Source organism: Rhinolophus hipposideros, assembly GCF_964194185.1.
Source record: "Rhinolophus hipposideros genome assembly, chromosome: 8".
In the NCBI taxonomy this organism is placed as follows: Eukaryota; Metazoa; Chordata; class Mammalia; order Chiroptera; family Rhinolophidae; genus Rhinolophus; species Rhinolophus hipposideros.
Window position 1 is genome coordinate 48,887,651 of NC_138054.1, and position 23,753 is coordinate 48,911,403.

General features: G+C 37.8%; 1 protein-coding gene across 1 annotated transcript in view; it reads right to left on the minus strand.

The window, feature by feature from the left end:
* The window catches only part of UBE2U (ubiquitin conjugating enzyme E2 U), a 52,578-nt gene extending 33,954 nt beyond the window's left edge, over positions 1 to 18,624 (minus strand). The window contains exons 1-6 of the mRNA XM_081056375.1: positions 18,250 to 18,624; positions 16,620 to 16,701; positions 15,497 to 15,589; positions 12,815 to 12,912; positions 7,795 to 7,915; positions 729 to 780 (exon numbers count right to left, since the gene is read on the minus strand). Coding sequence (XP_080912501.1) covers positions 729 to 780; positions 7,795 to 7,915; positions 12,815 to 12,912; positions 15,497 to 15,589; positions 16,620 to 16,701; positions 18,250 to 18,315 — 512 coding nt within the window. The 5' untranslated portion in view covers positions 18,316 to 18,624. The remainder of the gene's footprint in view (positions 1 to 728; positions 781 to 7,794; positions 7,916 to 12,814; positions 12,913 to 15,496; positions 15,590 to 16,619; positions 16,702 to 18,249) is intronic.
* Between the last annotated feature and the right edge of the window lie 5,129 nt (positions 18,625 to 23,753).

Here is a 23,753-nt window from a genome sequence, read left to right on the forward strand (position 1 = left end):
TTAAAGGGCAGCAATGTCCTCTACTGAACCCCAGCCTAGTGTACTATTCACTCGATCATGCTTACCTTCCTGCAATTTCTTAACACTTTTACAAACAGAAACCACTTAAGTTAACTAATTTTACTCATCTTCAGGGCCAGTCAAGGAAACCTGAACTGAAGCAAGCATTATTTCAATACCAGTTAATTGACGGTTTCCTATAGTTGACTGACTGTCAAATTAAGGCTGATGGAAATACTCGAGGAACTAATGCTGTGGATTCCACAAACGAGAATATTGATCTACACCTTGTTTGTGTGTTCAAGGCTGAATTGATGCCATATTGTCAGGTTGTCTCCCCAAAGATACAATGGCTTCAGCCCTAACTCTCACCATTTTCCTCTAGAATCTTATCTTTTCCTAAGTTGCTTGGATTTTTGCAGTCTAAAATGATTTGTGCTCATTATGTTGACAACACAATTTTCCTTTTCAACAATAAAAAATAAAAATTAAAAGAATAGGCAAATTCATATATTTACATTTAATATTAATTCAATAGTCTAGAAAGAATTAAATAGTTTTCTACATTCTTTCTAGAAACATTTTTAAAAGGTAGTCTAAGAGGAAAAGATATCTACTTCCTTTTCTGAGTTAAAAAAATAAAAATTCAATTATGAGAAAAATAAAGTTTAAATCAATAGTCCCTTTAATAACTAAATTGACATAGAATTTTATAAAGAAAAACTTACCTGACAAATTTATGTGAGTCTTCAGGTGACTTAGAGCTGTCATCTTTCACTACTAAAAAAAAAAAAAGGATTCGTTTACTTGGAAGATTGAATACATGGATTTATGTACACTCGTTCCAAAGCCTCAATAAAATGGTAATAAAGGAAGAGAAGTAAGGTATAAAACCGTGAGGAGAGCAAAAGAAAGATGACAGGAAAAAATTTCAAGATGGAAAGCAGATGTCAAGTGGTAACTGTCTTAGCAGGCCATGGACATTTGAAACCTACCTATATGATGAGAGTAGGTCAGTACAAAGCAAGCAGATTTATACTTCAGAACTTGAGGAACAATTCAGGAATTGGAGGTACCAGATACCTCTGAAAGGTGAGAGATACAGCACATTCACTCAAGACTTATACCCTCATCCTGTGGAAGCAGATGATCGCCACTGCCCAGGCAGAGGGAAAGATGTTTCGTCTCTGAAGAAAGTGAATTAGAGGGACTCAAGACCTGAGGAGACTAGGCAGAAAGCAGCACAAGAGTACGGTAAGGGACTGAAAGCAGGGAATAAGTCCAATAAATCATATTGCACAGGTAAGATTCCTAGTCTCTCCCCTTGTCGAGCTCTCACAGTGTAAGCAGCTAGCATCTCCCTCCAGTCACAAAACTAGAGAATTCATCTCAGGGGAAATAGGCAAGCCTAATTAATGGTAGGCCCAGGTCTTCACTAAGTACACTATAATGAAATAAAACCATCAACAACCCCAGTCTGAATTCAAATATTTCCAATTGTTTTAATGATTGATAGCCATTCATCATATATTCATCGTATAAATAGTCAGTGATCACTAGACATTTGAGTAAAGTCAACATCACGAAAGTTTGCCATCAGAACAAATAGGGAGAAAAAAGGAAATAGAAACATACTTTTCTGGAAATCTTCCAGAATATGGGGGGAAAAAAAGAGATGGATAATAGGAGAAAATAGATTTTTAAAAATGAAAGGATCAAATGACTAGATCTCACATCCAAATATTTAAATATTCAAAAGAGAGAACAGATAAAATGAAGGGGGAAATATGAAAGAAACCACATTAAAAAAAAAATTTCCAGAACTAAAAGATTAGAGCTTTTTAAATGAGATTTAAACAGCCTATCAAATGTCCTACATGATGAATGGGGAGGAAAAACAACAACAACAAGAAACTTTATCAAGAAATTTCAAATCACTGGGAATAAAGAGAAGATTTTTAAAGCTTCCAGAAATAAAATATATCACATGTGAGAACTGGACATCTGAAGGAAATCTAGCTTTTCAAGAGCAACACTAGAAACAAGAAGGCCACAGGGTCTTCACAATTCTGAAAGAAAATTATTTCCAAACTAAAATTTAACCAAACTGTGATCATATGAGAGGGGAATAAATACATTTTTTAGGCTTGCAAAGTCAGAAAATATTTAGCACCCATGGATTAGGAAGCTCTTAGAAGATATGCGCCAAAAAAATGAAGGAGCAAATCCAGCAAGAGGAAAAGAAGGGATCAAGCCGGAGCTCCAATCCAAGAGGCAGGCAAAGGGGTCATCTCAGGATACCGGTGAGAGAATTGCCAGTTAGAACTGGAGGAGGAGGATAGACCCCACAGGAAAGAAGTCTCCTCTGTAGGGGGCAGGGGGAAGGGAGTTGGGGGGGCCACTGAATGCCTAGGAGTTGTTGTACAGCTTTGTCAGAAAGTTTAGGGGAAGAATAGAGGCTAGATATATAGAAACAAACAAGAAAATGAAAAAATTAGGGCATTTACACAAGAAAAAGGAAAGCAATCATGCATGGCTCATCTGTGACAAATGTGTATTAAGTAATACTAATGTAACCAAGTATATTAGGAAAAAAGGGGAGAGAAAATAGGGAAGGAAATGACAGTGTAAGAGCTACATCTTTATATTTCAGAAGAAGCCTATAAGTAATATTCCAAACTGAAAACCCCAGGAATATTAGTACAGACTAAACTTAGAAACATAGTGGCAAATTCCCGAAGAAACAGCTATGTGTTGAAAGCTGTTGGTATGTTGTGGGGGTGGGGGTAGCACTATGTGATGACAGGAGTAGGCTTCCGAGGTCTGCTATATTTCATTAAACACTGATTTGTGTTATTTGTCATTTAAAGCTATGGACATATATTTCTTTGATAGAAAAGAAATACTTAACATTTTTAGTTAAAACAAGCAACTTAGAGACTTTGCTAAAATGTTACTGGACTATGTTACTGGTGCAATAAAATACAAACAGGAAAAAAGAGGTTTGTAGCTCCAGCAAAGAATTCACACACACCATCTTGTGGCACTCAGGTTTTCCATATCTCCTGCCTCTGTAAATAACAGGATAACTGTACCAGTGCTCTAACCACCACCAACAAAACAGCGTCTGAATGATGGCGCGAAAGCTCGTGTTCAACGAATAAGCTATGCTACTGGACTAAACTTCTTTTTCCTCTGATATCCAGAAAGTGTTTTTTTTTCAGGGAAAGGGATATTCCTACACCTATCAACAACAACAACAACAACAATAAAATACTCCCTCTAAACAGAAAAGAAACCAAAACTTGAAATCCTATGAGATGCCACCTGCTTTAATTGTAGAAATAATTTACTTTAAAATTGTTCTATTGTTATAAGGATTAAAAACACAAAACAGTGAACACATTGGCAGCTCGAAGGGAAGAATCCAATGCTTATCACATCCTCCTAACCGTAAGAATGAGATGGATTTGCACAATTCCCAGATTTTTAAAAAGTGTATAATGTAAGTTAGTATTATAATCTCCCTAACGTTTCTATAATTCTTCTCTAGTCTTATATCATGACTCTGTCATGCTATCTGTCAGTTATTATAGTTTATTTAGACAAACATCTGAAACTTATTAGCATGACCCTCCTTTATTTAACAAAACTACAGGAATATACCTGGATAAGAGAAAAATTGTTACCTCAAACTTAGCTATCATTACCAGTTTTACTATTTTTATACAAGAGTATAAAATATTTTCTATCAACCAAAGATCTTTTTAATTACATGAACCCTACGTTTTAAAATATCAAAATAAACATGATAAGAAAAAGATAAATATTATTTGACCATATAAACACAGAGAAATAAGAATTTGCTAAAACACACTGGGAGGAAAGAAAAAGAGATATTTATGAGTGTATGTGAAACCACTTTGTAACAAATTAGAAAAGTAGCGATACTCAGAAGCTAGGAGTCAAAACAGTTGTTATACACTGTCTCCTTCCAGACCTTTCTATCTCCCTCCCCCAAGTTTCACCAGCGAACTAAAGTAGAACTTGGAAGGTACTTGAAAAATCCCATTGTCCAACTCCAGACACCGAGCAAGAGGCTCTCTGACAACATCTCTGAAAAAAAGTCATGAAACTCTGCTAAATGAACACTGATTATAAAAGCATACCTTTACTGCCTGCCATGGTGGCCTTGCCCACACTTAAGTAACTTCAGTGGTTAGAAAATTCTTCCTCATGTTTGGCCAGCTGGGACCTGGATGGACTTTATCACTGGGGAAGCTACAGCTGTAGTGGGTGGCATTTGCTTCTAGGAAAGATCAGTTAGGCACCCAACTGACTATATAATTTATTGTCCAAACTGGAACATGGAGTGAAGGGGATACTAGAAATAATTGTGTCAGGATTGTCCCAGGTAGTCTGGTGTATGTGAGCGCCCTAATTATAAGGTCCAATCCTGAGAGAGGCTGTCAGGATATGGGAAAGTCATCGGGACCTCCACCAATTGGGTATGAGCTCAGAGCTTGGTGCGGTCTTGTCCATATGCCAAGGCTGTTCATGCGAGGCAAAAAACATGTCAGAGAAAGGTTAGGGAATGAGAGGTATTTGCATACCAAATACCAGGCTTAAGCTCAGGACAACAAATTAATTCCAGACCACTGATTATGAGGAAAACGTCCCCAGTTTATTCAAGGTATGTTCTGGCACAAGGCAGGGCCCAGCCTGCATATTCTGGTCTTCAGTTGCTACAACCTAGCAGACCTGAGGAAGGTATCACTGATGCATTGCTTCAATAATAGTCTTACTTTAGTTTTTCTGGAGCAATGGAGAAGGAAGTTTCCCTTTTCTATAGGAAATCCCTTCAAAGATTTGAAGACAGCTTTTACAACTGCCTTTTATCTTTTCTTCCATTAGCTGAACATACACGGTTTCTGCAGCCATGGGAAATGTGATGCTCCAGATTGAACATGCTGATATTCCAGATGAGGGCCCACCGCACCAGAGTGGGGTAAAATTATCATCTAATCTAACACATGCTTAAGAGAAGGGCACCTTCTATTTTTGGTTCCCATTAAGCTTGTGGTCAAATAGCTCCCCGAAAATTTTTTCGTAGAAGAGAATTCTGCTATCATGTCAGGTCTCTTCCATTCTGTATTTGGCAATTGTAGTTCTTTGATCCCAAACAAATGACTTCATGCTCTTCCCATTAAACCTGGAAGCACATGGGGAAGCGGGAATGCCCAGGTTGGAGCTGTGGCTCTGCAGCTTGTCCTCTGTGGCCTTGAGCTTCCTTATTGGATACTCGGCTTCCTTACTGAGGAAGAGGGTGAATCAGATGAGTAAATGTATGTGAAAGCACTTTGTAAACTATGAAGTGACATCAGGATCTCAGTTTATGTGTATTATTTCATTCATTCATTCTACAAATCTTTATTTAATACATACAACCAGACATCGCAGTGGGTACTGAGGATATAGCTCTAGCCTATAATTAATGCTTACAGAGATGATACAATTAGCTGCCTCTTGAGTTTCTTTTTCTTTTTATTGGGGAATATTGGGGAACAGTGTGTTTCTCCAGGGCCCATCAGCTCCAAGTCAAGTCACTGTCCTCCAATCTAGTTGTGGAGGGAGCAGCTCAGCTCCAAATTCAGTTGCCATTTCCCACCTTCAGTTGCAGAGGGGCGCAGCCCACATCCCATGGGGGAATTGAACTGGCAACCCTGTTGTTCAGAGCTCGCGCTCTAACCAACTGAGCCATCCGGCTGCCCCCTTGAGTTTCTCATTTATACAAGTAACTATCTGTTCCAGTTTTGTGTTATCTAAAAATGTGATCAGAATTTTTTCTATGCATTTTCTAGATCTCTTTATTAACATATTAAATATATATGAGAGATGATTCTTGCAACTTTTCCAAGTTGCCATAGGTAATTCATTCTGGTTGGACGCAGTTTTCCACAGAAATCCACATAGTGCTAGCCTACCATGGAATTTAGAGTGAAGGAGTTTTCTGAACTTCATTTCTCACCCACAGCAGCTGCCTCTGCTGAATCACAGCATTCTTTCCCTTACAAAACTGCAGAAAATCATTCTCTTCATAGCACCCTAGGCTCGCACTCCCAGTCCAGCTGAGAGGGCAAACACGTTGATAACTATTTACTGTCTTGGATTTACACATATTTCATCAACCTAACTAGAGAACGTAGCAAAAACCTGCCGAAGTATTATTTGCTGTTTTGCTCATTTGCTGGGAGACTGGCAATTTGGGCAGCCTTTCTAGGTGGTTTGATGGCAGAGATGGGGAAGTGAAAGGAGTGATGGGTGATGTCTAGTGACAGGAGGACACAAGAAAGGGCCCATTTTTCTTCAGTTTTCTTCTCATCCTTTACCTATGCAGGGCAAAAACAACATCTATTGCACAGAACCATTTATTGGAAAAAATTCCTTAAAACCAGTTTAAAACCAGTTTTTAAATTTCCATTTACCAGAATACGCACAGCGCTTTGGTATAGAGTCTTTCTCTAATGACAGCACTGGAGGGCCCAAAAAGGTTAAGTGATATGTATCGTTCGTTCATTCATTCAGTCAGTCAGTCATTCATTCCACAAATAACCACTGAGTGCAGAGGATATAGCACCAGATGTTACAGTATCCTGCTAGGTCAGAAATGTGGTCAGAGTGAAGCAATGTGATTCCTCTGTGTACAAACCTGCCTCAAAACTATCAGGGAATACTGAAGGAGCTCCATAGAAATCATGCCATGTGTAAGGATACTGAAAAAGATGCCTGATCAATACTGCTTCATTGCATCAGACTCTGAAGCCCTGTGAAGCAGTACTTGAACTTGGTCACAATTGTACAGACCTAGCTAATGGACTGGCCGCTTCTAGAAGAGGACTGGAAAAAGAGACAGTGGACATCTGACAGATAAAGCACGTGACGGATCGGTTTGGTAGAGTAAGTCTGAACAGCAAGTCCTGCTGATTGAAGAGGTAATGATACCAGCTTCTCTGCCAGGTTGCTGTGCACTGCTAGGAGAGGAGAGACAGGACATAAAGGAAAGAACTATGTCGCTAGGGGCCCATCCGTCACTTGTGGCAAACCTGCTGTGCAAAAGAAGCCCACAGCATTTCTCTGCTAAGTATAGAAAGAGCACAGGATCAATGGAGGAGATGGACTTAAGAGTCATGAGGGGTCGCTGGCAAGATGAAAGTGAGCAAACCAAGGGTATCAGAAAAACACTGGTCAATAGAGTAGAAAGACTGAAGAGCCTCAGGTGCCATTTCCACATGGACTTAGAAGGAATACCTGGCGGGGCGAAAGGCAAAAAAAGAAAAAAAAAAAAAGCTGAACATTTTGCTAATCAAGAGGAAAGGAGTCCATACACCTGAAACTAATAATAATTTTAAAATTATATTGGAATATAAAAAGAGGAAAAGAGTCCCAGATCAGTAAGATCTGGGGTACTGCAAATGAAATCTAGGAAGTATCCATTATAGATCAAAAAGTTAAAATGAGATGCCATATCTTTATGACGAGTAGACTAGTTTCAATGGGCACCATCCATCTATATGACCATTACATTTAAAGATACTAAGCTTTCCATCTTTGACAATATTTTTAAAAGGACCTGATTGGTTTGACAGAGGTCCAACAGGACAGATCTTAGTACAATTTCATTACTAAATATGGATACAGAAAATATTCCCTTATACAAATTATTTGCTAGATCCCTTATTTTCTATAAATGTGTAATTAATACTGGGCAAATAACAATAAGTAGGTACTTCTTACATTGTAATGACTCGTGGAAAAGTCTTCGAACGATTCGTTTGTATTTAGTTTCATCTTCAGTCAGCATTTGGGCTGCTTCCAAATTCACTGGATTGTTTAGCACTGGGTTAGAAAGCATAACCTAGGTAAAAAAAAAACACACACACACACAAAAAACATGTTTTTTTTTAAGTAAATTTGTTTCTTAGTGCAAAAAAGACAATCCAATACATACATTTGAGAAGCATTTATTAAATGCCTACAGTGGGACTACCTGGAGATAGATACAAACACAAATAAGACATGGTCCCTACTCTCAAGAAACTTTTCATCCATCTTGGTTTTATACTGTCCATTCATGAGCCAAACATTAGAATCAAAGAGAGTTACAAGTTGTGTCCTGTAACTTATCACATGAATTTAAATTGGATGTATGTGTAAAGGGAACTTAATATTAGGAAACACTGAAACATTTCCATTAAAAAATAAAACCTGACATGAGATCATATTTAGGTCACAGGTAAAACAAACACATAATGTATAAAGGCTTGTGTACACTTCAATATCCTTCTAGATCATCAAATGATTAATTTGGTACCTGTAGTGTTTTCTAGTACTGCTGTAACAAATTACCACTAATGTAGCAGCTTAAAACAATATAAATTTATTATCTCACATTTCTGCAGGTGGGAAATATGGGGTGGTGGGGCTGGTTTCCCTTATCCAGATATATCACAAGACTGAAATCAAGGTGTTGGCTGCCTGGGCTCTTAGGTTCTGGAAGAATCTGCTTCCAAGCTCGTTCAGGTTGGTTACCTGAATTCAGTCCCTTGTATTTGCAGGACTGAGGTCCCTGTTTCTTTGCTGACTGTTAGCTGCAAAGAAACTGCCCTTAGCTCCAAGAGGTCTCTTGCAGGTCCTTACACTTGGACCCCTATATCTCAGAGTGAGTAAACATGTGAAAAATCCTTCTCATGATTGGAATCTCTCTGATGTCTCCTCCTGCCACATCCCTTCTCCTTCTTCCACTGTATTTCTGAGTGACTCGTCTGCCTTCCTCTTCTATTGTGAAGGACTCATGTGATTACTTTGCCCTCCCTTCCCCCTGCATAATTCAGAATAACCATCTGATTTTAATGTCAGCTGATTAGTAACTAAAATTCCATCGGCAAAGTCCTTTCACACCAGTACCTAGATTAGTGTTTGATTGAATAACAAGAGGATGGGAGTGGTGCGGGATATCTTTAAAATTATACCTATCACAACATACCAGGGGTGCCAAAAATGTATACACTTGACTTTTTTCATATTTTGTTATAGGTATTAATTGAGTATTACAATTTGAACACAGTTTTCCTTTCTTGAAATGTGTATACATTTTTTTTTGACACCCTTTGTATGTACATCTGGACAAAAAGGAACCGATAGTAACCAAAATGTAATAGTTCTCCTAGACCACGATCTTGTTTATCTGGCACCTCAAAATTAGTATTAGGCCAAATTGCAAATATTGACTCAATAATTAGTATTTTGAATATTACATTATAACATGCAAGCTATGGAATAAAATATAGCCAAAATAATAACTAACACACAGGATACCTAAGTGGAGATGCTGGTCAAGGTGGATAATTGTGACTTAAGACTCATGGAAATGATGGCAATCTTGCACTAATGAAAACAACAATCTGGTATCTGTTATTTCAAAGTCAACAAGAGTTTTCTGCTATTTGAGTTTTCCTATTAGGAAAACACATTTGAGCTACATTTCCCAGGATATTATAATTGCTTAAATAAGGATTCAGTGTGGATTGCACTATACCTTTCAAAGTGGGTGGGAAGCAGATGAAACGTATCTTCAAGAGCAAGCTTTTAGTCTTTGGCTGGAAAGATAATCTCACTGAGAGAGGCACACCTGGAAAAGTTTATTCACCAGTCTTCTCACTGACACCGTGCCCAAGACCTTTTCCTATCATGTGTACACAAGCTACTTAGTATACTTAATGATTTTTAAGAACTGGAATATAAGGAATATATTAAAATGTATAAATCAGACACCCTGCTAAAAGAGTAGAAAATAAAAGTCCAACTTTTCGATTAGCCACGTGATAGTATGAAATAACATAGGAAGCTCTATAGAGGATTAAGTACAAACACTGAAGCATCAGTAAACAAAACGGCACTTAGGCATATTTCCTAATATCAATTAGTTAAAGCCAATGAATTTCGAATTCATTCTATGGATGGTTGTTGATAGCTACCTTTGCATTATATATGAGGGTGTTCAAAAAAATTAAGATTATTAAAAATTTTGGAGATGATTAGTAGTCTTAGACATTAAAATATTTTAAACACTACTTCAAGTTCACTCCTTGAATAACAACGTGATAATTATAAATGTGTCTCATCTGTTAGTCAAAGGGACGTAGTCAGAATTACTTGTAATGTCCATTATAGCAGGCTCTAGCCACAGGTGGCAATTTCAATTTAAATTACTTAAAATTAAATGAAAGGAAAAACTGAGTTCCTCAGTGACACTAGCCACATTTCAAGTGCTCAGTAACCACATGTGACTACTGGCTACCATACTGGACAGTGCAGATGGTGGACATTTTCATCACAGCAGAAAGTTCTATTCAGTGGCACTAACCTGGAAAAGACTATTAAATAGCCATTAAAATATTAATTGTAGTGGTATGGAAATTACTTGAGACAAAATGTAAAGTGAAAAAGAAACAGGTTATACAGTTTATACATGTATACCATAATTGCAAAGATGTAAATATACAGGTTCATGCCTTCCTTCCTTCATGTTACTTAGTACCCACTAATGGTCACCATTGTCCTGGGTAGGTACTGGGAAATTAAAGATGCATCAGACCTGTTTCCTGGCCTTGCAAAGCTTGTCGTCCAATAGGGGAAGACCAATAAGGAAGCAGTATGTGCATTACAGCACTACAGAGCTCTGATAGAAATGTGCTTTGTTAGGGGAGTGTTCTCTGGGTGAGAGACATAAGAACCCCCTTGAAAACAAAAGCCCCCTGGGAAAGGAAATCAAGAAAGGCATTCCAGAGGAAGACTCATTTGACCTGACTCTTACCATGTGAGCAGTTGTTGGCCAGACAGACTGAGGGGGAGGGAAGGAGAAAGTGGGTTGCCAGTTAGAAAACTGGACTGAGCACTTTTTAAGGTCCAAGATTTGCTTGGGGTTGTAACTTTACAGTTAAGAATTCTATAAATGCTTTTAAACCTGAATTAAACCGAGCACTGTTAGTGAAGAAAAGCATGAAGGTATCACAGGAGTGGGATTTACTTCTCCTACACCTGTGAGAAGTAAATCATCTGTCAGGCAACAGAACTGGGCTTCGCCCTGCAGTGAATGTATTTAAACATAAAAAATCAGAGCAAAGATCAGAAAGAAATGCTAATAACAGTAGGATTAGGGTTTTTCTTTATAATTACTAGTGATTTTCTTTTCCTTTCCACTGTTTTAAAAATCTTCTGTAATGTGGGCATATTTGTTTAATAAATCTGTTTGAAAAATAAAAAGACAACTTGATCATCTACTGGCTTTCCATGATATGTTTCCATGACAACACTTTGTTGTCACTTTGCATTGCTGTTTAAAAGGAAGGACAATCATAATGTGAACTACCTTTTACTGAGCTATTTTCTTGGACCACACATGGTTCTAAGTACTTTACTATGTATTAATTCATTTAATCCGTATACGTCATATGAGGTAGCTACAAGCAGCTCCATTTTACTGATGAAGGAATTGAGACATTGAGAAGTGAAGAAACTTTTCCAAAGATACAGACGTGTTAAGTGGTAGAACCAGAATGTGGGGCCAAGCAATCTAATCTAAAAGCCCCAAATGTACCTTTTATTAAATCACCCAGCTATCAAAATTTTCACCATTTCATTCTGGTTTGCCCTCACTCATTACATTTTGGGAACATTCAGTTCTATTCTTAAGGCAGGTAGAAAAGGTACTTTAAAGGAATCCAAAAGATCAACCCCAGTTATCTATAGATCATGCTCACTCACTTCCTTAAAGTTTTGGCTCAAATGTTTCTCCCAGAACATGGCCTGGCACCCGTAAATAGATGCTCAATACATATTTGTAGAATGTGTGAGTGAATGAATAAATAAAATATTGACTCTTAAAAAAAAAGATTAAATTTTACTCAGTATACTAAGATGACTAAACAAAAAAACTATTATTTTATTTAAACAATAAATTGGAGAAGTGGAACTTGTATGATAATTCTGCTACTGAAAACATTCAATTAAGCCAGAATACTTTATTTCCAAGTATTCCAGATAATCAAAATTTAATAGTTTATCTTCATATATTATTAATGATGAGCAGGTTCATGTAGACTCTCACCGAGTGGTTCAAGGTCCAATATCTGTAAGTGTTTAAAGCAAGTGCCACTGAAATCATTTACTTTGGCACCGGATAAGAAAGGAGACTTGTTGAAAGTCAAGACCACCACCACACTGAGGCATGCTTCTAAAGACCGGGAAGTAAAGGGGGCGTTCTATAAACAGGCATCTACCTGAGGGGAGGAGAAACTCTCTGGTTTAATTGTTCTCTGGGTTTGATAAGAAAGAAGTAGCTAGCTGTGTCAGAAACAAAGGATAAAGCTGCTCATTTTAAGTTGTAGTCACCTGACTCACTTCTCTGAAAAAGGCAAGTTTCGTGAATGACGAAAGATATAAAATTATAGTATGAAATAAAGTTAGAAGCCAAAAGAAAACTTAAAACTATATTTCTAGAATCGAAACCATCCCAACAGTTCTTGTTTTCTTTTACAAAGGACCTTAACTAACAATTTCACTTTAAAATAATAGTTTTTATAATTCAAGACCCATTGTACAGTCTTGATGCAGAAATATTGATTTAAATAAACTTACTGAAGTCTTTAAGTATTTAAGTATGCATGATACAATGATACAGTTTAGTCCTTATATTTTGAATAACTGGGATAATCAAAAGTATTAAAGAGGGCAATTTCTGTTAATCTGTTCTTACCTGCAGGGTAAGTAAGATGCTACTCAATGTATAGCTTGTGTTCCACTCATCAGGGTTGTCCAAATAGTCTATACAGGGTCGACCAGTGTGCTGGTCTACTGTATTAAAATAATACATTAATATTAATAGTGATATATGTATATATATGCATATATATATATATATATAACAAAATTATTTAGAACTCAGGAACATCAAAATATCATAGACAACATTAGAAAGTAAATGACAAAGCAGCAAAATTACTTGTGGTGCATATGACAGACACTGAATGCAGCATAGCTGTTAAACGCATGGACTTTGGTATCAGACACACCGATGAGAACATTGACTCCATGTGATGTTGAGCAACTAACTTTACTTCTCTAGGTCTCACATTCCTAATATGTGAAAAGGGAATGTGACTCAAGTATGCACCTTCCCTGTAAAAAATGAAGAAAGTACTTAATAGACTACCCAGCACATAGTGAATCCTCAAAAATAATAGCTATTGTTATTAGTGATACTTTTAGTAATGTGCAAATAAGCTTTATAAATGAAAAACATTTGTACTCCAATAGAAGAACCTTGCAATGCAAAAGTAAAAACTGAGAAGAAAATTTTGAAAAGGGCAAAGAGGGATCTTTGATTTAATGTATCATTTTGTATTACAAAACCACAATAATATAACAATGCAGTGGGACCCAAGATTAGACAGAAAGAACAATGTAATAAGAGAATGTAGAAACAAATCCTAGTATGTTTTAAAGCTGTTGTATGTTAAAAGTGAAATTATGATTCAGTGGTGAAAGAAAAGATTATCAAAAAACAGGATAAAAAGTTTGTCGCAAACTACTCATCCTCCTCCAGTATCTACTCTTTCTTTCTTCCATTTCTTCTCTCTGTAATAAGATCACTATGCCTATCCCAATCCTTACTAACCCATGCTGTTTAGATGAATACATGGCTGCTCAGAGTACTTCTCCCAGCCTCCCCTCTAGCAAGAAGTAGCCATGCGACTAAGTTTTAATCATGGGATATCAGTAGAAGTAAAGTACGCAATTTCTGGATCATATTGTCTTAAGGAAGTATTTTTGCCCTTTTCTCTTTCTCTTTTCCCTTCCCACTAGCTGGAAATGGTGACAAACAGTAAAGGCCTTAGATCTAGAAATGGAAGCCATATGTTGAGGATGGCAAAACCTCCCTGCCAGCTTTGTTCTATTATATAGAGATTGGAAAGATATATAGAAGCTTGGCCTGTGCCCTAACACAGTTAATTAACTAAATCTGTATTTGCAAAAAAAAAAAAAAAAAAAAGAGAGAGAGAGAGAGAGAGAATAGAGTGAAATACAAAAAATAAAACCATAGAATAACTAGAAGAAAGTGAAAATGATTTTGTTGTTTTTTTGGGAAAGATTATCTAAGCTTAAAGATAATTGTAAAAATCTCAAAGGACAGGACAAATGTGACTACATAAAAATTTTAAAATCCCAGATGTAAATGAAAAAACAGAATAAAAAAAATTGAACAATTAATGACAAACAAAGGGAAATATTTGCTACAGCTAGGACAGTGTGATGCGTTGTTAATAAGTCTGATAATCACAAACTAAGAACCACAATCAAAAGATGTAAAAAAATGTTTAACTTACAAGTATTCAAAGAAGTGCTTATTAGAATAATGGAAAGATTCTTATCAAATTGGCAAAAAAATTTCTCCAAAGTTTCAATGCCCAGAATTGAAGCATGGTGAAGGTGAACTGTATATAAACTTCCTGGTAATAACATCACTGAAAGGCAATTTGGCTTTATGTATCTAAAGAGTCAGAACTGTACATAGTCATCTTTTGGAGTTTGGGGGATAATAAGACTCCTCTCTTCCAAGGTTTGTGTATAGTGAAATAGACCAGAGTATTGAAAGATGCAAGTGAAAATATCAACTTTACTGTACGGAAGATGGAAACGGAGAATGCATTTGATCAACATTTAATTGAGTTCCACAAATGTCCCCCTGATTTGAATTTAATCCCTCAACTGAGAGCCTGCTTAGGTTTCCTGCCCGGAGAAAGAGAGACCACACCCACTCTATGGCCAGGCTGATTGGAAAGAAAGTGTTGAGAAAGTGCTGTGCCACACATGCTCAATTCTTTTTCACATCTCCTCTATCCTTGGAGGAGGAATGAGGGAGAGAAAGAAGAGCAATCACAAGTTCTCCGACATTTCCCCCTCCTCTTTATTAATGTATGAAAACACAACAGATTTTTGTATATTGATTTTGTATCCTGGAACTTCACAGAATTTATTTTTTAGTTCCAATAGTTTTTTTTTTTTTCTGTGAGTCTTTAATATTTTCTATATATGATATCATGCAAACAGTGACAGTTTTACTTCTTCCTTTACAATTTGGATGCCTTTTACTTCTTTTTCTTACCCAATTGCTCTGGCTAGGACTTCCAATGCTATGTTCAACTATGTAGAAAAAATATATAGACAGAGATAAAGAAATAAATTTGGTTAAAAGTTGAGAGTAGTATCTCTTTGAATTGGATTCAAGGTGATCATTTTTCTTTTATCTTTTCCTGGTAAGCATACTTACTTTTAGAATCATACAAAGTTGTTAAAAAGAAACATTATTAAACACTAATAAGAAACAAGGATAATAGGGACAGAGTCCCTCATGATAAAAATCTCATTTGGTCCTTACCATTTGGATGAAAAGGAATGGTTCTAAACGTCACAACTGGAGGGACAAAATTGTACTCCGATGTGAAATTTATTGTCAGTTGAAAGAATATTCCTGTGATATAGAAATAAATATTTTTACTAAAGTGTCATGTAGTACTGGTTAACTGTAACCTGATTAACACTGAACTTTCTTCCTACAGTTTAGCCTCCCACAGTCCCTAAAGTTTTATTTTTAAGTAAATTGGATCATAGGTGCAGAGACCCCTCTAGATGGTATAATAGACTCCTCCTCACAAACTAATCCCACAATTTTATCAGCCTGTTTCCCACCAGTCCTTTCCATTCACTAACTCCATCCCCCAACACCTGCTGCCTTCACTGTGTATCTCCTCTTGACTGAACTCACTGTTCCAGAACCCGCTGCATCCCTCTTGTTTATAAGGCGTTGCCAAGCTGTTTACTCTGCCTGAACTTCCTACCCCTCCTTCTAAACCTGGCAAACTCTTATGCATTCCTCAGGACTCAACTCAAATGTCACTTCCTTACAAAGCCATTCCTGACTCTCCAAGACAAACTTAACTAGTCACTGCTTCCTCTGCATTCTGTTCAAAACTCATAATAGCACATATTATATTTTTGTAATTATCCACTTTACATGTTGTTCTCCTCTAGTTCACTCAAAAAAATCTATTTTATTAATCCGTGATTGAAAGAGTGCACGATCACTAAAGTTTGTAGTGGCCCAGTCTTCTTGAGAATTTGATTTATGGAAATTTGGGTGAAAATCATAGAAAAAAAATGAGACGTGATTGTGGGATTGTGATGCCAATAGGAATTTTGATAGCAAGTCTCTGATTTCATGGAAGAGTGTTAGAATGTATTCTCAATTGTTAGAAATGGGCTTTATTGTGCCTATTTCTTTAAAATGTAATAACATTAATATTTGGCATAAAGAAAATTCCAAACCTCAAATTTCCATCTATGTTGACAAATGGCAGAAAACTAAGCCATAGAATAAAAAAAATAACGTGAATATTTTCAGAATTCTAGAAAATTTATATACTGCAACCTCATTATAAAGAAGATAGGCTAATAACGGTATAAAGGTTTTTAAAAAGTAGTTTGGTTTTGAAAATACATACTACGCAAAAATGTATTCTGTAGACCTTCAATATTAGCTTCCCATTCCATCATGTCTTCACTTACAGGAAAGGCAGTAATGCCCTTAAATTTAAAAAAAAAAAAAAAAAGCAGACAAAAAGATTAAACATTTATGGCAACTTTAAAAATCAGATATCAGGTCACAATAAATTCCAAAAACTCTACATTTTCTCTTCCCAATAAATTGATTTATCTGTTGATTTGGGGAGGTGATATATATTATGTTATTACACAGACATTAAGATAGATTCCAGGAAACACATGCAACAGTACGTTTACAATAAGTTGCAAGTGTGGAAATCACAAGTGGGACTAGAAGGGCAAAATTGAGATGTGTGGCTATGTAAGTCAATAGCCAGTTTAAGATTCTAATTGGAAAAGAAGAAAATAATTGGAAAGCATGCATTTCTTCAGCAATTTTAAAACCTATACGGATGCTGTATGGAAGGCATGAAAGAAATTTTCATTAAGAAAAACTCAACTCCAAAATTATGCTTGTATATAAAAATAAATTGTCCCTAAACTTCCCACTCCACCCCCATGGAGGGACAAGAATGTATTTCAATTATGCCTTATCAATTATGCGGAGGAATACACCTAAACATACTCAATAAATATTTCTGAGCAACCACATAGTTATTAAGTAGGTTAGGTGCTAGCCTGGATAAATAGTATAATATACTTGTGTTATCTACATTATCTATATTTACAAATCATTTCTCCCTCCATGAAATTGTCTTTCCACAGAGAACCACAAAGTTCAGGGAGAGCAGAAGCAATATCAAACGTTAGTTAGCACATGCCTCTGGGATGTTTGTTGTTGGACTCAGTAATTGTTCCTTACATCTCCAGTGAGGGCAATGCTTCTAGAGCAGGGGTGGAAACAGAACAACGCCATTGAACCACTCATGAAGCAACTGTTGGTAGCTAGCCCTCTACACCCTCCTATGGACAGCTTTTTTCCTATTCTTTCTCTTAAGTGTTCCCTTTTACCCCATCTCTTCCATGTTTTAATATTCTCCATACTATATGTGATAAATCAACTCGTGGCACCCAACATAGATAACCTCATTGGTAGCGTTGGCGCAAAGCCTTCCTCTGTGTTAAAATTAGAAGGGAAAGGCATTTATGTGTCATATATGACAGCAGTTGGCAAAAAGTGCACTAGATAAAAAGTGGTAGAACACAAGACTTAAGAGCAAGGGGTGTTAGAGTCATAAACCCCTGTGATAGAATCCTGGGGCTAAATATTTACTGAACTTCTCGGAGACTTAGGTTTCTGGTGGGTAAAACAAAACACTTCCTTATATGAATGAGAGCAACCCTGCACGGACTACTCACTTACTACCTGATAGACCCTGATATTCAGGGCTTAAATCCACATAAATGACTCAGTAAGATGTGCTCAATATTGTTAACTATTACTATTATCATTATGAAGTAATTATTAGTATGAAATAGGTTGTTATAGTAAAATAGATTTGTTAACTAACACTGGAGTGGCAAATTAGGTTTAACTAAATAATGTCTTATAGAATACACCCAGATTAAAATGTTTTTTAAACATTTGTACCCCAGTGAAACACATCCCTCCGGGTTCTCAGAACTCACCTCATAGTTGTTGCTCTTCAACTCTTGGAAGTCTCTTTGAAGCACGAAACAAGCTCTGCAGTGCATGGTAAGGCAGCAAAGGGTCTGGCTCCTGTCCCACACTGCTGGGTTTACTGGGAGGCAGGGGTGTGAGGTTACGGGTCACCCTGCCACACCTGGTTAACCGACCTAAGTCACTTGCTCTCTAGAGCCGCAGAACGCGGTGTGCTCCCCAGATAAGTGGCTTCTCAGTTGGGCATGTAACAGTGACTTTCTTTTCTCCTCTGCCGCCTCTAAACGAAAACTTCCAGAAAGAAGACTTAGGCACGTTCGTTCTCGACGGCTGCGCGTCCCCGCAATGACAGCCCACAGCTCAGTCTCAAGGCAAACTTGGACGAGCACCTGGGACACCCCCGTGCCGTTTCTAAGTGAAGTGGGCGTGAGAGGTGTAAGCCTTTGGCGATGGCAGCGGATTGGCGGCTCTGCTTCACAGGTGTAACTGGGTGTCCGCTTAGCGGGAGGACGCAAATCGGTTGCCAAGCAACAGGCCCTAAGGGCAAGACCCTCCCCTCATCCAACCAGTGAGCGGGGTGTAGACCTCTAGAAACCTCCGCAGCCAATCATCTAACCGTTTTACTTTGAAATGTCAATGAGATCCGTTGTCAAGGCGACAGCCCTGCCTCTCTCAGTCCACCAACATGGACTCTAGTTCTAGTGCAGAGGGTCGGGGAGAAGTCTTAGGGTCCAGCGTGTAAGTCACAGAAGCCCTCACTGGAAGTCCTTCTCCAAAATGATCCTTTCTCTTTCTTTGAATATCAGAAACTATCAGGTAATAAGTAAGTGATGACAAGTGACAGATCTACCCTTATTAAGAACAATAGCTTAACATGGCAAGTCATTCAAAGTACATTCGCATGCATTATTGTGCCATCAAATTCTGGGACAGTTGCTCTGGGAGAATAGTCCAGGAACAGAGAGACCTATTTAAAATTTCTCCGAGTCCCATCTCTTGCTGCAGAGTTGTGGGTTGTATCCCAGCATACCTGTGTTTCAATAGCCTACACAGCCTTGAAGAAGTTACTTAGCCTCCCTGTATCTACATTTTCTTATTTAAAATATGCAGCCAATAATAATTATACCTACTCTCAGAATTATTGCGAGGATTAAAACAAAGAACGCCTGCCGAGTACTCAGTCACTGCCTAGAGTAAGCGATAGTCAATATCTGCACTTACCATGGGCTGGGCACACGGTTCTAAACGTTTTCATTCTCAAAATTTCATTCTCAAAAACAACTCTCTGAGGTAGGTTCTTGTATGATCCTAACTTTTACAGTAAGGGGAAACTGAGGCACAGAGATGCTAGATAATTTTCCTTAGGTCACATAGCCGGAATGCAGGAGATCTAGTTCCAGAGGCCATGCTTTTAACCACATGCAATCCTGCCTCACAAAGGTCTCAAGTTCTCCCAAGTTACCTATCTAGTCTCCCTTAATGAAGGATTTCTGCTCTCAATAGTTTTCTTTGTCCATCTGTTGTTCTTGATTTTGTTATCTTTGGTGCATTTATGAGTATTTTTGGCTGCATTTCTACCCGTTACCTTTCTGAGTCCCCTTCAACTAAAACGTAAAACCCAAGAAAGCTGGACCACTGCTGTATAACTAGGGCCTGGAACATAATAAAGGCACAATATGTATCTGTTAACTAAATATGAATCCTGTTTTCTCTTTTCGATTATAAATTCATTTAACAATCAGTCTGACTTCTGTAACATGAATATATTTATAGTACTCTGTAGCTTAAAAAATACCAACTTCTTAATAATTATTTTGATATTAATTTTTATTACTTTTTTATTACTTATTACTCATTATCAAGTGGAGAGTAGATTTGATTAAATCCTACTACATGTTTTTTGAGGGCTTTTCTCACAGTCTTCTCTAAAAGGAGGCCCAGAGGATTAAAAAGAGAAATGCTGCATTGTATTTCTTATGGTAGGCAGAATTCTAAGCTGACCTCCAAGATTTTCACCCCTTGCATAATCTTCATAACTGTGAATATGATTGATTTCACTCCTGTGATTAACTTGTTATGTGGCACAATTAACTTCAAGAAAGGTTGTCTTGGGTAAGCCTGACGTAATCGGGTGAGCTGTTCCTGAAGTCAGTGATTCAAAATGTGAAAAGGATTCCATTTGAGGGAGATTCTCTGTTGCTACCTTTAGAAATGAAAGGGGCCATGTGGCAAGGAAGTGGGCAGTCTTTTGGAGGTGAGAGTGGCCACTGGCCGACATCCAGCAAGAGAATGAGGATCCCAGTCCCTTTAACAAGAATTCCCTATTGTGTGAATTCTTCCACAACCACAAGTGCTTGGAAGAGGACCTGAACTCCATATCAGAACACAACACCCTGTGAGACACTGAGCAGAACATTCCGTCATGCCGTGCCCAGATCTGACCAAAAAAACTGTGAGCTAATAAATGGGCATTGTTTTAATAAATGGGTATTTTGTTACACGGCAATAACTAACTAATACAACTTCTTACCCAGAGTGCACATCTACTGACCAAGACAAATTATGTTGCAAAAGTCAATCACTCAGTGGGCTAGGTTTACCCTGATTTAGTGTGAAAAACACTTGAAACCAGTTAGACATTATCATATGGCTTTAGACAGGGGTAGGGGATGAGATAGATATGGCGTCCTGAAAAGTAAAGACTGAACGAAGGATCCTGTACAAATTTTCATCACCCTAGGTGACCAAGGCAACTGAAAGTATAATTATCTAACATTGGCTAAGTGACTGAGGCCATCTCCAGTTTTAACAATGAAGCATCTTTCTCTCCCCCTTTTTAAAAAACAATTATTTCCCTTAGGACTTGAACATATGTTTTCATTTTACTTAAACTATAAGACTGTTTTCCTCATCCACGAGGAATATGTACCAGTACAAAGTGTTAACCTCGTTTGGATTTGAACCCCCATCCTCAAGAGCAAAAGAAGACTGCGGATCGCCAAATGTCAGCTCAGCTGTGAGAAGTGGTTTAAATCATATTTTGACGTATGTTACGCTGTTAACTAGAAAATGAAGTGCAGCACACATGCTTCTAGTAACTCTGGTTTCAAATCATATGATCCCTCCTTTGTCTTGAAGAACTTTTGATGTGCATTCCCATATTGAGTGTCTCTGCTTTTAATAATCTTATGTTCCTTCCTCAATATAAATGTCATGAAAAATACTGAATGCTAATCTTCAAAGATCAAAAAGGAAGAAAGAGGTGGGCAACCTAGTTCAGTGACTTGAATTCCTAAAATTTCTCATTTAAAATTTTAATTTTAGCTTATAAAAGTCTCGACTTCAAGAAATGTTTGGTTCCCCTTTGTAAAGTTGAAGTGGTAGATTCCCCAAAATTTCAGAATTGTGTTAATTACAAAATAATTGGATCTGTCCCTGTAAGGCACCTGAGAATCAGGCTCCAGTGATCACTATTTATATTTATGTTTGTGTCTACCTAATAGAGAGGAACTCGGAATCAACACATGCTGGCTTTTATTTCACCTTCTTTGTTTTAGCTCGGCTGACCAAGAGTCCAGGGTTGCCCAGGACTGGGGCTTTCCTGGGACAAAGGACTTCAGTGCTAAAACTGGGATAGTCACTGGCAAACTGGCAGTTAGTCACCTTAGCTTGGGCCTCAAGGACATTTTCAGGGTGAGAATTGTGTAGAAAACTTGGTAAAAGCTGTTCATTTGTTTTGGGTGCTTGGTGTGTAAAGTTACCCACTTTGGGAGCTCGGTGTGTAAAGTTACCCACTTTTGTTTTCTATTGCAGGTTGGTGCCCAAACCCTGTAATCAAAGTTCTAAAAAGTAATGCTCAGAATTCCTTTAGGGGAGAATTTTAGAGAGGTATATTATGAAGGATTGCAGTGCCTGCCTGGGTACTTTACATGCGCTGAAGTGTTTTTTGGAGAATCAGGTCTCTTTTCATTTCATTCCTCACACCCATCACTGCAAGATACTGCGTTAATAATATCTAAGCACAACTGTGACTGTTAAGAGTGTGAGGGGTGAAGAGAGGGAACTGCTTAAAGGATATTATTATTCTAGGCTTCCTTCACATGTATTAGTTTAACATAACCTTTTCATACTCAGTTGCCCTAGGAGTAGTCCCAGAATTCAACATGGGAGAAGCGTTAAGGTGGCAGTTGGTTTGGAGAGGACATAAGGGATGACGTGGTTTAGGGATGGCTTGGGGATGTGTTTGGAAGATGTTTTTACTCAGTGTTTGTTTATTTGGGGTGGTTTCAAAGGAGGTGACAAAAATTATTGAGGGGCTAAGCCCACCCCATCTTGTTGGCACCAGTATTGAGTGTTGTTCTACATTAGGGTATATACACGAGTAATTAGGCGGATGATTTTGTGCTCTGAATATTTAGACAATAATGTGTCCCTTTAAAAAAATTGTTTAACACACTGAATAATAGCAATGTTACCACTTTTTGAGCACCTACTATGTGCCAGATACTTCTCAGATATTTAGGTATGTTCTCATTAAAAGCTCATCTCAATTCTGAAATACAATTATATAGAAATAAATATAAAGTTGTAGAGACTGTCTTTGAGAACTTTCTGTGTCAGGCCCTCTTCTCTGCAGCATACATGAATTAGCTCGTTTATGTTAATTAGCTTCAATTCTAAAATATATACTTTTTCAGATGAAGAAATAGCAGTTTAGTAACCTGTCTAAATTCACATGGTTACGAAAGGGTGAAGGGGAGATTTAAACCCAGGAAATCTGATACCAGGATCTTTACTCTTAACTTCTATGCCACATTTACACCACTTTATGAATAAGGAAATAGACATTGCCTTACTTACGCGTGGCCCTCCGGCTCCTGTGCTGGATGGAGCGTGCTTGAAAAATATGTGCTGGAGGCCCCCATTCTCTTCATCCAGTTCCCACGAAGGAGGGGGGGCCTAGACATACAGTATTGTTTGCTAAGGAATTTACGGGAGATTTTTTACAGGTAACTTTTCTGATACATTCCGGCGTGGTCCTGAGACGTCACAATCATTAGAAATCTCCCCCAGACGAGAGACTGATGATTCCCTGTATTGCAGGGATGGCTAATAAATTTCATCGATGGTGCTATTTCTGACTGATTAGCAGGTGATCCAGGGCAGCATGTTGAAAACTGTAAGGCTAAAATTGAGCTCAGCTGAGAAGAGCACCAATTAGTGATGTCTGCCACAAATGCCAGAGGAAGAGAAGAGTGCTGGTGCTGTGGGTTTGCTACACCACTTCTAACCACTCAGGGCTTTTTCCACGTTGGGAATTGTACTATTGTTCCCAACTATTTACCCCCTTCCCTGCAAGAAGATTCTACATCCCTGCCTGTGACTGTGACAGTGTGACTTCCAGTGCATGATGTCCTATGGGGAGGTTTGGCCTCAGAATCTGTGTTCACCAAGAGATGTAGGAGGAGGATGAGCTATATAGCATGTCTGAGCAGAAGTTTTACAAGTGATT